Source organism: Hyperoodon ampullatus (assembly GCF_949752795.1).
Source record: "Hyperoodon ampullatus genome assembly, chromosome: 9".
NCBI classification, from domain to species: Eukaryota; Metazoa; Chordata; class Mammalia; order Artiodactyla; family Ziphiidae; genus Hyperoodon; species Hyperoodon ampullatus.
The window spans coordinates 36,977,299-36,992,746 of NC_136922.1; the positions used below are offsets into that span (position 1 = coordinate 36,977,299).

The 15,448-nt window shown below is 38.2% G+C and overlaps 1 protein-coding gene across 4 annotated transcripts in view; it reads right to left on the reverse strand.

The window, feature by feature from the left end:
* The window catches only part of HDAC9 (histone deacetylase 9), a gene marked incomplete at its 3' end in the record, with an annotated part of 568,944 nt that overhangs the window by 17,383 nt on the left and 536,113 nt on the right, over positions 1–15,448 (reverse strand). For all 4 annotated transcript variants that reach the window (XM_079710903.1, XM_079710910.1, XM_079710909.1 and 1 more), the window contains one exon: positions 9,324–9,471. In XM_079710903.1, the coding sequence (XP_079567029.1) occupies positions 9,324–9,471 (148 nt within the window). The remainder of the gene's footprint in view (positions 1–9,323; positions 9,472–15,448) is intronic.

Here is a 15,448-nt window from a genome sequence, read left to right on the forward strand (position 1 = left end):
CTAGTCTTCAAGGTCTGATTCTCTAGGAATTCCTCCTCCTGTTGCTGGACCCCTAGGTTGGAAAGCCTAACACGTGGGGCTCAGAACCTTCACTCCAGTGGGTGGACTTCTGTGGTACAAGTGATCTCCAGTTTGTGAGTCACCCACCCACCAGTTATGGATTTGATTTTATTGTGATTGCACCCCTCCTACTGTCTCATTGTGGCTTCTCTGTCTTTGGATGTGGGGTATCTTTTTTGGTGAGTTCCAGTGTATTCCTGTTGATGATTGTTCAGCAGTTAGTTGTGATTCCTGTGCTCTCACAAGAGGGAGGCGACAGAGAGCTAATTCCTGTTATGTACGTTATCTGTTCATAGGGTGTTCTGTAAAGCTATATGTTATTGTTTTATGAGCGTATATTTTATCTTTATACACACATGTATCATTTCTGTTGCTTACTTCTCTCACCCAGTAGTGTAGTTAGTTATTACATAAACATCACTGTAAGCAGTTATGTTTATCTAGTCTGTAGTGGCCAAGTGCTACATGTCATCTCCTCCATGGTGTACCTTCACTACATTTTAACTATTTGTTCTTCCAATAATGCACACTGGGTTTGACTCCTCCTCTCTACCCACCACAAAGAAGAAGCTTAGTGAACTTCTTAGTACATGTCTTCTAATTACCCTAGATGAGAATGTCTTCAATATACATTCCTGGGAATAAGATTACCAGGTTATGTTTTGTGTATACTAAAAATGGTAGTAAAGTGCTTTTCAGAATGCTGCCATAGTTTACTTTCCCACAGTTATGAGAGCTCCAGGGCCCCACATCTCCACCAATGCTGGCATTCCCCGGATTACTGAAGTTTTCATTGATTGAAGAAATAATTACTTAGTGTCTATGATGCACCCTGGCTGTGTTCTAGGTACTGGAAGTATAGGGAGATGTAATACAGTATAACAGATGGACCTGATCTAATTTTGGGATTGAGGGTCAGTGAAAATTGTCCAAGAAGAGGAAGTGATATTTGATATGAGATCTACAAGGTAAGTTGGAAGACAATGGGAATGCCAGTGAAGGGTCAGTGAGAAGAGAAGGAAGACAAGCTAAGTATTCCAAACAGAAGGAAGGGAGGTTATGTTCCGAGAAGACCTGATATGGACATAATTTTGGAGAAAATTTGAAAGCACAATGGACTATCACTACATACCCACTAGAAAGGCTAAAACTATAAGGACCAATTATACAAAGTGCAGGTGAGGATACAAAACAATTGGAACTGTCATTCATTGATGGTGGGAATGAAAAATGGTATGGCCATTTTGGAAAGCAGTTTGGAAATTTTTTTTTTATAAAGTAAGACATATGACTTTCCTATAATTTGGCAACTCCACTCCTCGGTGTACATTAAAGAAAACTGAGTGCTTGTGTTCACAAAGTAAAAACGTGTATAAAAGAGTTAGGTTCCTCCAAAAATTAAAAATAGAATTACCATATGATCCAGAAATTCCACTTCTGGGTATATATGCAAAATAACTCAAAATAGGATCTTGAAGAGATAATTTCACATTTATAGTCATTGAAGCATCAATAGCCAAGAGGTGGAGGCAACCTAAATGTCCATTGTCAGATGAATGGATAAAGAAAATGCGGTATACACATACAATGAAATATTAGCCATAAAAAAGGTAGAAATTTTGTCATATGCTACAACAGGGATAAGCCTTTAGAAAAAACGTTATGCCAAGTGAAGTAAGCCAGTCACAAAAAGGCAAATACTGCATGATTCCACTTATTTGATGTATCTAAAGTAGTCAGATTCTTAGAAAGTAGAATGGTGGTTGCCAGGAGCTGGGGGAAGGGGGAAGTGGAAGTTGTTTAATAGCGTTTCAGTTTTGCAAGACAAAGAAGTCCTAGAAATATGTTGCACGACAATGGGCATATAGTTAACACTGCTGTACTGTACACTTAAAAATGGTTCAGATGGTAAATGTTATGTGTTTTTTCCACAATAACAAAACTTCATAGCAGCTTTATTCGCAATAGCCCTTAATGGCAGAAGATCTGAATAGATAGACATTTTTCTAAAGAAGACATATAGATGACCAAAAGGTACATGGAAAGATGCTCAACATCACTAATCATTAGGGAAATGCAAGTCAGAACTATGTACCTATGGTCAATTAATCTACAACAAAGGAGGCAAGACTATATAATTGAGGAAAGACAGTCTCTTCAATAAATGGTGCTGGGAAAAGTGTAAAAAAATGAAATTAGAACATTCTTTAACACCATACACAAAAATAAACTGATTAAATGGATTAAAGACCTAAATGTAAGGCCAGACACTATAAAACTCTTACAGGAAAACACAGGCAGAACACTCTGACATAAATTGCAGCAAGATCTTTTTGATCCACCTACTAGAGTAATGGAAATGAAAACAAAAATAAACAAATGGGACCTAATGAAACTCAAAATCTTTTGCACAGCAAAGGAAACCATAAACAAAATGAAAAGACGACCCAAAGAATGGGAGAAAATATTTTCAAACAATGTGACTGACAAGGGATTAGTCTCCAAAATTTACAAACAGCTCATGAGGCTCAATATCAAAAAAAACCCAAACAACCCAATCAAAAAATGGGCAGAAGACCTAAATAGACACTTCTCCAAAGAATACATACAGATGGCCAAGAGGCCCATGAAAAGATGCTCAACATCACAAATTATTAGAGAAATACAAATCAAAACTACAATAAAATATCACCTCACACCAGTCAGAATGGCAATTATCAAAAAGTCTACAAGGAATAAATGCTGGAGAGGGTGTGGAGAAAAGGGAACCTTCCTACACTGCTGGTGGAAATGTAAATTGGTGCAGCCACTAGGGAGAACAGTATGGAGGTTCCTTAAGAAACTAAAAATAGAGCTACCATGTGATCCAGCAATCCCACTCCTGGGGATGTATCTGGAGAAAACCATACTTCGAAAAGATACATGCACCCCAGTGTTCACTGCAGCACTATTTACAATAGCCAAGACATGGAAACAACCTAATGTCCGTCAACAGAAGAATGTATAAAGCAGATGTGGTACATATATACAATGAAATGTTACTCAGCCATAAAAAAGAATGAAATAGCGCCATTTGCAGTAACATGGATGGACCTGGAGATTATCATAGTAAGTGAAGTAAGTCAGACAGAAAGACAAATATCATATATCACTTATAGCAGAATCTAAAAAATGATACAAATGAACTAATTTACAATACAGAAACAGACTCACATACTTCAGGAACGAACTTATGGTTACTGGGGGGAAGCAGGGGCGGAGGGAGGGATAGACTGGGAATGACATGTACACACTGCTATATTTAAAATAAATAACCAACAAGGGCCTACTGTGTAGCACAGGGAACTCTACTCAATATTCTGTAATCACCTAAATGGGAAAAGAGCTTGAAAAGCAATAGATACATGTATATGTATAACTGAATCACTCTGCTGTGCATCTAAAACTAACACAATATTGTTAATCAACTATACTCCAATATAAAATAAAAATTAAAACAGATCGTTTGCTCAAGCTATTTTTTGTATCTTGGATGCCTTTGTTCTTATTTACTAGTTGAAATCCTCCATTTTTCTACCCTGGCTCAGTGATTTGTTCCCCAGTTCTTGGCCTGTGTTAGGTCTTCTTTTATTCTGGAGCTCGGTCTATCAAATGACCTATCATTTACAATAGTTGGTCGTTCATGTCTGATCCTGTGGTAGGAAGAATGATAGCCCCCAAAGATGTCCATGTCCTAATTCCTGGAAGTTTTGAATGTTACATTGTGTAGCCAAACTGACTTTGTATTTATGATTAAGGTTAAGGACCTTGAGATAGAGAAATGATCCTGGTGAGTCCAATCTAATCATATGAGTCCTTACAAGCAGAGAAACTTTCCTGGTTTTAAGCCAGTTTTCCCAGCTTTTTTCTTTCAGTCAGAGAGAGATGTGATGACTGAAGAAAGGTCAGAGAGATGTAAAGTTGCTGGCTTTGAAGACAGAGGAAGTGGGTCATCAACCAAGGAATGCAGGCAGCCTCTAGAAACTGGGAAAGGCAAGGAAACAGTTTCTTCCCTAGAGCCTCCAGGAAGGAAAAGATCTTGCCAACCTCTATATTTTAGCCCAGAGACTTGTCACCCTTCTGACCTTTTTGTCATTTTGAGCCATGAAGTAATTTTTTGGTTAAGATAGCAATAGAAAACTAATACAATCTCAAAGTACGTGGATATTTTGGAGACTCCACGGAAGCTTTGTGACCTTGACTCCCAACACTTTGTCTGGCACATAAAAACTAAACAGAAAATGTTTAAAGAATAAATGAACCGGATTTTCTCCCTCCTCATTCTTCAAGTCACAGAATAATCCTGTAATCTGTCAGCATCACTCCCATAGCCCCTCCACCTCACCCAAGACAATTCCTTTCTCCATTTAGACACTTCGCTTTCCCTTCCCACCTTTATCATGTCTCCTCAGTCAGTCGATCTTTATGATATGAGTACTATGGATTCTGGTTAGCCAACATATCTGAAAATGGACACTGTCAATTAGTACTATGGAAGAAAAAATGTAAAATACACATTTTGAAAACTCTTGTGAAAGATAAAAACACTGATTCCCTCAGAAAAATAGTACATAGAGACGAGGAGACAAAGAAGTTTCAGGTATCATTACAAATTGTTCTGTTAACATTTTAACAATGTCTTGTTGTCTGTCTTGGACTCATTCATTCAATGAGTATTTGTTTATTACCTACAATGTATTAGGCATTGTGAAAGTTCTTTAAGTCAGCTAACCACGGCTTAGTTAACTGAATCAATTTATTGCTTTGCTTAGCGATTATTTATCAATCTCTTATTTTTAATGACTATAGTATTGATTTAACCTATGAACAGTTAAACATATAGATGCTCAGGTACAGCCTCTCTATTTCTAATATTATAGATCCCTGGATGATGAACAATGTATTAATGGAGGGAAAGAACAGAGCAAACTGAGGAAGTGGGAAAAAGATAGAAAAAAAATAACAAAAGCCAACCTTAATATTGAGTACTTACCCTGTGTCAAGTGTTGTGTTAAGTTCTTAAGATGTATTGTCTCATTTCCTCCTCAAAACCCTCTGAAATTTTCCCTTCATTTTAAAGACAAAGAAAGTAATGCCCAGAGAGGTAAGTAACTTGCCACTGATCAACAGTTATTAAGATGGAGATGGGATCTGAACCTCGGCAAGCTGATTCCAGAGTCACAACCTACTCTTCCTCTGTAGTGGTAAGAAGACAGGACTGAAAGATGAGGATGATGGGAAGCTAAAGTTACCGTGCATCTCATTTTACTTATGCTTCTAGTCCATTGTGTTTCTTTTTTCAAATTAAACACTTGTTTGTAAACAGTTTAGAAGGGAACCCTGAAATACATCGGGCACTGGTTTTAATCCCTAACATACTAAGAGTTCACACATGCCCCAAGACCACATGTTAGGCACTGAACACAGGGATAAAATGATGGTCCCAGGAGGAAGAGGAAAAGAAGATAAAGGATCTCCTTTCTTTTACCAGGAGCTTCCAAATCTCAGTCCACTTTTCAACTAAGGTATTGTTGACACTGGATGAAAATTAAGAATAAAATTTATATTGGAATGTTTGCCTGTTTAGATAAACAGGTGCTCACAATAACGGTATCAGAGAGAAAAATCAGAGACCTGAATAATCATTGCAATATTTAGTTTCCAGAAGCCTTGGAGAGACAATCCTAAAGCATGGAAAACAAAGCTGTATTTCTGTTAGACACGAATGTGTATTTAAGACTGGTCTATATTTCTATATAAATCTTCAGACACAGGAAAATGGGGTTATCAATGTCCTTGGCACTACTGATAGACCATTCAAAGTTAAGGCAGATGATACTTGGGATTTTCTAGCTTATTACACTTTTAAAAAATATTCATGAATGAGACAGTTATTCAAAAAACAAAATAGCCAATGGGAATATACTGTACAGCACAGGGAACTCTACCTGATGCACTGTGGTAACCTAAATGGGAGGGCAGTTCAAAAGGGAGGGGATAGCTACATGTGTATGGCTGATTCATTTTGTTGTGCAGTGGAGGCTAACACAACATTGTAAAGCAACCACACTCCAATAAAAATTAATTAAAATATAGCCAGATTCAGAATCATATATTTTTCTCATGCTTTTGTGTCATATAATGACTGAAACCATCTCATTCATGAGAAAAGTTGACAAAAGTTGAAGATGAAATGATTCAGAAATGACCAGATCCTCTTGTATTAAAGAAAATCTAATGTGACTCACACTGTAATCAATAAACTGACATTTGAAAACCTAACTTTCAGTTTTTGTTTTGATTAAAAAATGAGAGAGTCAGAAATTCTAGAGTGTAAATATGCTCCCAGTAACTTAAGAGTCGATCATTCTGAAGTCTTGATTGCCAGAGAAAACTTTTTCTTGATTTTCAGCAGAGCCCGAACTGGTATCCAAGAATAAACCTCAATATTGAACTGACCTTTTCAAAGTAGAAGCATTTGAAATAGATATCTGAACAATGCAAACTATAATCTTTTAAAGGTATAGTCTCCTGACAATCAAGAAAGAAACTAAGATCACAGTTCTGTCTTCTAAACAATATGCTATATGTGACTAGTCCTATCTAATTTTTTTTGAACATATAACTTGATCCCACTTAGTTTTCTGCCCTTTGTTTTTGTTTCATTTTTTTTACTGACCCACCAGTCATTTTGTTCCTGCTCAAGTCCTCTGCCACCTGAAAATTATGTTTTGAAAACTGTACTTCAGTCAATCATCCCCAAAATGAATCCCGAGCCTTTTTCTAATAATTTATTCTTCATGGTCCATCAGTGAGTTATAAAAATGAAATGACTGTTTGCACTGTGTTGTCATCTCCCTCACACCCCTCCCCCCAAAAATGAACAAAAAATACTTACAATGGTTCTTAGCCAGGAGCATTTTATCCCTTATTCACTAGTGGTAAATGAGTCAGATATGAGTTGGCCAGGAAAAGAGCTGCTTTACCCAAAATCTTAGTACAAAATGAGTCATCTCACTCCAAACACCAATATATTCTCCAAAATAACTGGCAAGAATTTCCTATAAAAAGAATCTTGCCTTCACCCTTTTCCATCCATTTAGTTCTCTGATTTTTCTAATTTTTCAATTTCCTGTGTATTTATAACACTGCATTCATAACAAAGGCCTAAGAACATTTCTACCTCTTTACCTCATTGTGAAAGCCATCTTTCCTATACTGAGTAGGGGGACAATTCTGATAGCATTCCCCTGAAAAGAATAAATGCTCTGTGGCTTTTAAGGGTTCTCCCTGTCTGACTCTCTGTGATGAAATTCATGCATGGTTCAATAGAAATGCAAAAGCCAGTTCTAGAAGAATTTTTCTTTTCCTCTGCTGAAAAAGTGAGTTCAAAGCCACAGAAAATATTTCAAGCAAAACCATTTTCCTTCCCATAAGAAAAATCAATCAAAATAGATACAATCTGTCTAAAACTGATAAAGAAACATGAATCCAGGCCACAAGCTTCAACTCTGTTTCCCTGTACATCAAAACATTCCCATTCCTATTCTTTCTCTGCCGTCAAATGAAGCTTAAAGATCACTGTGAACTGAAGTCAGGGTCAAGTCCCTATAGATTATCAGGAGTCAAGCACACTATGTACCTGAGGATAAACAAGCATGCTTATAGAGCCAACTCCTGCCAAAGTGCTGAGATTTTTATGTTATGTGGGGCTCACAACAGGACTTATTATTCTTTATTATTCTAAGCCCTACAATTTAATGGGGAAAATTACTTACAATTCATTTCACTCGGGCTGGAATTTAGCTTCATTTCTCTATACTAAATAATTCTAAAGAATAGCTACGCTCCTTTTATATCCAACACTAACAGATGTTAGTTTCCTTAGTTTTACAGCCCTCATATGACAGACAACTAACTGTATTTGGCCTTGGGAACAACTGCAACACCTTTGGATTATGAACTTGGTTTGGTTCTTAGCTGGGAACAGCAGGGGGTTAGTTCATATTATCAAAGATGTAAAATAAGTTTACCCTTATGCTCCAGATGCCCATATGAAGATGTCTTTTAATACAATATTGTACAACTTTTTTTTTCCTACTGGTAATCTTCTTTTTAAGTGGTTATAGTAAGAAAAAACAATTGCATAAAAATGAAATCTCTTATTCAATGTATCTCCTGCTCTTGACCAAAGCAAGATGTTAAATCCATTAAACTCTGAATACCCAGTAAAAGCAAGAAAAACGAAAACTGTTCAAATTTGTGCATTCTTGGGAAAATTGCCAACCTATGTACTAGTAGCAGGATCTGTGTAATTAATGGTGATGTTATTGACAGAGGGAGTTCGATTTCATTCTCAGAAGCAATTTAAAAGTGCAAGCTGGCAGAGCTTTAGCGAAAGCTCACCTATTCATTTTTAAATTGAAGAAATGTGACTTTGAAGTCATCCACAGAGAGCACCAATGTTACTGTCTGCACATTTGGGGTGGTTTTGGTCATAGTAAACTTAAAAGAAATCCTGTATGTAGCACTGTCTGTTGAACACCAAAATGTACAAACTGACAAACATTTCTTAAAAGGAGAAGAAGCAAACTCAATCTTAGGTTATCTTTATGTTTGTTTGTTTTTTTCCTGAAAGCGATTCATATGAAGACTAATTAAAATCAACTCCTTCTTATCATAAAGTAAAATAAAATCAGACCCAGGTCCACACATTCCTTTATACACACTCCTATCTCCTTGGAAGGTAACTTTCATCTTTATCCAGTAGTTGTACCTCACGGACAGTCATATAAGGCTACCCAACTGACAAGCCATACCTCCAGCTTCTGCTCTCCTTTTCCCCCTTTGTTATATCAGTAACTTCGAAATGATGAGAGAAAGAAAAAGAACATCTTGAAAACTAGAGATAACTAAGGAAAGAAGTTAAGCCCATAAGAAGCTTTCTCCATAATGATCTGTACTAAATTATCCAGCGAGGACCATCTATCTCATCACTCTATTTCTCTGTGAACTGTAAGAACATGCTCCACCTCTGTGTTTCTCATGAAGAATGAAACACATGAATTCCTGACAGCCGACAGCATGTGCTGTGGCATCTGTGGCTTAGGAGAAGTGGAAGTGGAGGAGACTGGAGAAGGAGAGCCTAGAGAGAGGCTCACAAACGCTAATGATGAGCCTGGATGTTACTGACCCTGATGATTCCCCCCATGTTGCATTCATACCTGTTGTCTTCTCGAGCAAAGGGCTGTTCCACATCCACCGTCAGGGAGGCCAGGGCAGAAACGGTCTCCGTCTCCTCTTGCAACTGCGCCCCAGCCAGAGCGCAGCCCCTCGGCACACTCACCGTCCTTACCGACTTCCAGTACTTGCCTAAAAAACACAAAGACCCATGCATCATATGTTATAGGAATTTTAGTTCAACAGTGTTAATCAGAAACTTGTATAGGTCCAACTCAGAGTAGTTGTTAGGTTAAAATTCACAATGTTATACACAGTTGTAATTTAATTTCTTAACTGTTATGATTAAGTGTTTTTCTCAATCTGGAATGCCAAGTTGTGAAGTGTTCATATTCCCAAGCCTGAGTCTCTCCCTTGCTCAGAAGTTAATAAAGTGAGGAATAATCCACAGTCTAATGAACTCACTATCAGACTGACAGCTGTCTCTGCAACCAGGTAAGCAAACTCTGGGCATCATGCCCTCTGGGTAATCCTCAAGAGACTGGGAGGTAGAAGTCTTATGGAGAAACTGAATGAACCAGTAATGTTAAAAATTGCTACTTGAGCCATTAACTTTTTTTTTTTTAAATGAGGTTGGAATATTAAAGGAAAAGAAAAGCCCAGAAATGCCAGCATGAATCGAATGGCAGCTTTGCCAGAACAATCAGGTTTGTTGGTCCTGGATGTTCTTTCTTTCTCAACCCCAGGGTGTGTACTAGAACAATAATTGATTTAAAACTTTAATATATGCATTGGCTGATGTTGGAGCCCTTCCATAAGTTATACGGATCCAATTATACGGATGTTTCTTTTTTTGAGGCAGGGAAGGAGAATGAGAGGAAAATAGGAGGTAATTTCATGAGAACATGCCAGTGGGATAAATAAGGAAGAGCAGAGTCAACAGCCTTTTTGCAGCCCCTAAGCTATTTTTTTGTGAAGCGTTGAATAGCCCCATATCAAAGCAGGAGAGTCTCCCTAGGTGCTGACATGACTCACCAGGTAAGCAGTATCTCAGCAGCCTGACCAGTTAAGAGGGAAGCTGGCAGGCAAAGTAGCTTACTTCCACCCCACCCCACCCCAAAATTAAAATAAAATAAAGTTATGCTAGAGTAGAAAAGACAAATGGGTGAATACTGGATTGGGGAGTAAGATAACTCAGTTCTAGACCCAGCTCTGCCACTAACCATCCTATGCTGGCAGGGCTCTTTGGCACTTTATTTCTGCTTCTCAAAAACAGTGGGATGGCCTCAAATTCCTTCCAGCTATAACTAACATTTCGTGATTGGCCTCTCCTTATCTTACTGCTTCACAAAGGAATGGATGTCATGTCATGTTAGGGGAGGAGACCCAGTCTCCCATCCACTCACCGTGTCAACAGAACCTTCTGGCATAGTTGTCTATTACTACTACTTTACTTGCTGTGATCACCTAGTCTGACCAAAGTCAGAATCATAAAGCTCTTAATTTGGACCAAATGATACCAGTTCTAACTGAATGAACCCACAAAATAACATTTTTTGAAAGCCAAGGCTGTGCCAGATGTTGAGGACACAAAGATGCTTCCCTGACACCAAGAAATTCATGGTCTAGTTGAGAAAGCCCTTTTAGTTAACAAACAATGACAATTCTGTATGGAAAAGGCCCATGTGATCCTAAGAGGAAATAAGAAGAACATATACTTTTGATGCCAAGAAGGCAAGAGAACACTTGCCAGCAAAAATAACACCTGACCAAGTATTTGAAAGACCATCAGAAGTTAGTCAAGCTGAAACAGAGGAAGATGGTGGTGATGAGGTATCCCTAGAAGAGGAAATAATGCACACAAATGTGCAGATACTCAAGTCTCTGTTGTTCACTGGGGTACAAAGTCCACTGCTAGGCACAAGTGGAATGTAGGCAGTATGGAATGTAATGCAAGAGACTGCTATGGTGTAGGCATGGGCTAATTAACACACAATCTTGAATAACATGCCAGTGATCTTGGCCTTCAACCTGTGGGTGATGAGGGGTCATTTTAAACAGAAGAGGCAGAGAATCAGATTTAAATTAAATTCTTCAAGGATCCTTCTGGAGAGATCATGGATGATGGATTAGCAGGTGGTGGCAGGAAAAGCAATTTCACCTCCTGGCAAAAATCCAGGCAGGAAATGATGTCTAAACTAAAAGTAAGTGACAGAATAGAAATGAAGAGATGGACTAAAGAGAGGTTTAGGAGGTGAGCAATGGAAATGCGTCTTGTCTTATCCTTTAATGGCCCCCTACCTCTCTCAACTTTGAAAGATAAATCTGGATTGACAGTTCCATTCCAAACCCTAATTTCTCTATATCACAATGTCATTATCATCTTACCCAAGTTGGAAATGTCATATTCTATCTGTAAGTGCCTTCAGATGTAATGAGTTTCACAAAGTATTGTTATTAATTGTTATTTTAGCACATGCTATTCACAAAGCAGGTGATTCTAGAAGTCATCATTTCCTTTTTCTCTAGAGTGACTAATATCAGGCCTCTGACAAATAAACAACAGGTGGTTTTGTGGGTTAAATTATGTTACAAATTACAGGAAAGAGAAACTTGTGTTACTGAGCTCCCAATATGTGCCAAGGACTGTGCTAGGTATTTTTACATTTATAATTTTATTTACTCCTCATGACAACTATGTAGGCAGTGTTAGGTAATTTTTCTCTAAGGTCACATGGCTAAAAAGCAGAGGAGCTGAAATCCTCACCCAGGACTGCTTGACTCCCAAAATGTTTCTTCCTCTGTAATTGTCTGTCCTCCTTTATTTAGTCCCTCTCTACCACCTCCCACTACCCCTAAAAATACAAAAACAGACTCAATATAGGAAAATCGCAACTTAAAAGAATTATGCACATGGCAAAACAATTATATATATATATATATATATATATATATTTTCTTCCCTTTACCAAAGAAATCGTCTTTGGTAACAACAAATTACCTTTGCTCCTTAGATATGTGACTCAGCTGATCTACCTTTTACTGACTTTATGGCATGGGTTTATTGCATAGTGAGACAACCATGTTGAGACTAGTTGTTTCTACTCTTCACTTCTCATTACCTTCATTTCTCATAGTCTATTGCAAGTACCTCATTGCTTCACTGATGAAGCTATCATGAAACTGGAGACGAGTGCTCATTGAAGAGTATCCCTTTTTAAAGTGATGTGTTTCTCACCACCTAGCTAAAGGCACCATTAGGCACAGTGCTCTTTGAACCTGTGGAGCCTACCCCAAGTTTCTGAAGCCTGTAGGGTTGTCCATCACAGACTTGTATCGCTAGAGGTCCTATAGCCCACATGGATCGCTTTCTTTAAACCAGGTACCTAACTGAGAAGAGAATCAGAGGCCCGTTTCACACAATTACAGCCAAGAGTTGCCCAGAGTCACCAGAATATCTTTTGACCAAGCTACCCGTGCAAAATTTTTCTCTTGAGTATTTTGGGCTCTAAAGGGAGACTGAGAGTCAAGATTTATAAATTGGGACCCCATACTAGTCCCAGAGAAATCATTTGGATCACTCTGGAGCACAGTGTCCACATTTATAAAATGATAGTGGTGGGATTGATGATAAGGAAAGGTCTCTTCCTGCTCTAATTCTCAATGATTGTGATTCTTCTGATGTCGTATATCGCTCTTGGATATTAGAATAAATTTGTTATGGCAGAAAATCTTAGTTTTCTGTGAGCCTGTGAACCCTTGAAGAGGTCAGCGGACAACTTACTTTTAGATAATATGGCACATCTAGAATACCAAGAGCTTCAATTTTCAAGAATTGTACTTCTTCCTCAAGAACACAGAGGAACACAGAGGAACACAATCAGGACAGAAGGACAATCATTATTAAGAACCATTCAGCAGATGACTGACAATGATTCTTCAAAGTTTAGCCTTTATGCATGTGAGTAGTGAGATGGATTTTAAATAGCTGAGACCTTTTCAATAAAATCTAATGTGTATAAAATATCCTGCTAAGTTAAAGTTAAATGTCAGAAGTTGGCTTTTATCCAAATATATGAGGTTCTTCACTCAGAAATAACCCAAAACTTTAAATTCAACATGGCTTTTAGCAAAGCCTATAAAAACAAGGGAAATATTCTACATTAATAATGCATTTATAGGCCACTATCTCTATTTGTAAAGAATAATAATTAAAATGGAAGTAGGTATAGCAAGACTGTGCAATATGCAGCCAATTCAAACCCTACAATTTATGGGTTACATTTTCATGTGATGGGTATTTTTTTCCCCCCTACAGAAACATTTGTGCAAGAAAAATCCTATCTGTTGGCATGAGAATAATAGCCCCATTAGCAAGTTAGACAAATGAAGTAAGGTGTACTGCCAGAGTTTTCAGGAGCTGCTATTCATAAAGTAGAATACTAGTAACCAGCCACCACTGTGTTGCTCTCCTAAGGCAATAACACTGGCAGAAGAGAGGGGTTTTCCATTAAAACTGTACACACACACTCCCTCTTTGATCATATCCTCTATCTTTATTCATTTTTCCCATTGCATAAATCTTCCCACTTCTCAGCACTTTTGGGGGGGAATTATTTGGCTTTCATAGTTCTGCATTTGTGTTTTATCTTGTAGAAGCAAAGAATGAATCTAAAATAAAGGTAAAAACTAGATAACGGAATGCAGACAGTCAAGAGTTAGAAGTGGGGGGGACACAGATGGAGTGTCGCTGGGTCAGATAGGAGCCATGAGAGGACATGTTGCAGGTACTGTGTAATCAGACTTCAGCATAAACCAGGTTTTTCTTGATAATGATCAATTTGGAAAAAGAGGTACTTGTTGACACATGAAAGTCTGTGTTAGAAATAACCTATCCACCAAACGTTTTCCCAACCAAAGCCCTTTGAGACTCTGAAAACTTCCTGACCCCACAACCTCCCCCTTCCATCATCATTGGGAGCCTTGGAGTCACTTCTCAAATTTGTTCTTGCCGCTTGAATGATGTCCTCTTTTGTCATTAGGTACCATGTTCCCATAGGAAAAGAAGCTGGTGCTGACCGAAACTTCTTCCTATCCCTTCAACCTTAGAGATTATTAACACCTGTGGGACGTACAAGGGGCCTAGGTTCATGGATTCTCCAGATCTCAGAGCTTGTTAGCTCTTTTTAAAGAGAAATTCTTTTCTGCATTCTTCCTGGCTATTCTCATGCAATCTATCACCCACATTGCTGTAAGAGTCCTTCTAAAACACAGGTCTGGTAATTTTGCTCCCATTTCAGGATACTAAATCCTCAGAGAAGAGTAAATGCTCCCACTGGCAGCCCAGGAGTTCTACAATGTGGTCTCTGTCTTTCAGGTTCATTAAGATATATTTCTGGAGCTTCCCTGGTGGCACAGTGGTTAAGAATCCGCCTGCCAATGCAGGGGACACGGGTTCGAGCCCTGGCCCCAGAAGATCCCACATGCCGTGGAGCAACTAAGCCCGTGTGCCCCAACTACTGAGCCTGTGCCGTAGAGCCTGCGAGCCACAACTACTGAGCCTGCGAGCCACAACTACTGACGCCCGCACGCCTAGAGCCTGTGCTCCGCAACAAGAAAAGCCACCACAATGAGAAGCCCACACACTGCAACAAAGAGTAGCCCCTGCTCGCTGCAACTAGAGAAAGCCCACGTGCAGCAATGAAGACCCAACGCAGCCAAAACTAAATAAATAAACAAACAAATAAATAAATAAATATATTAAAAAAGAATGTATTTCTTAGCTAAATGGAGAACTTTCTTGGGATCCTAAGCACTGTATATATGCAAAAATAAAGATATATTGGAAACTGGTGTATAAATAGAGTGATCAGGTATATTTTTCATTCATGTTGGGGCAATTTTGAGGCTAAAATGGGGCTAAAAATAAAAATTATATGTTATAGAACTATTTACTTAGTCGACAAATTATATCAGTGGGCCTATAAAATAGTACTATTCAAAAAATGTCACACCTAATTATTAGTTATTCATTCTGAAATATAGAAATAGCACAATTCATGTATGCCAAAGCATAGTAACCAACTTTCAAAATATTATCTAAATATTAGAAAATGACAAACAGTATTATGATTTTTGGTAAACGTTCACATGTTAATCAGTTTTGTGG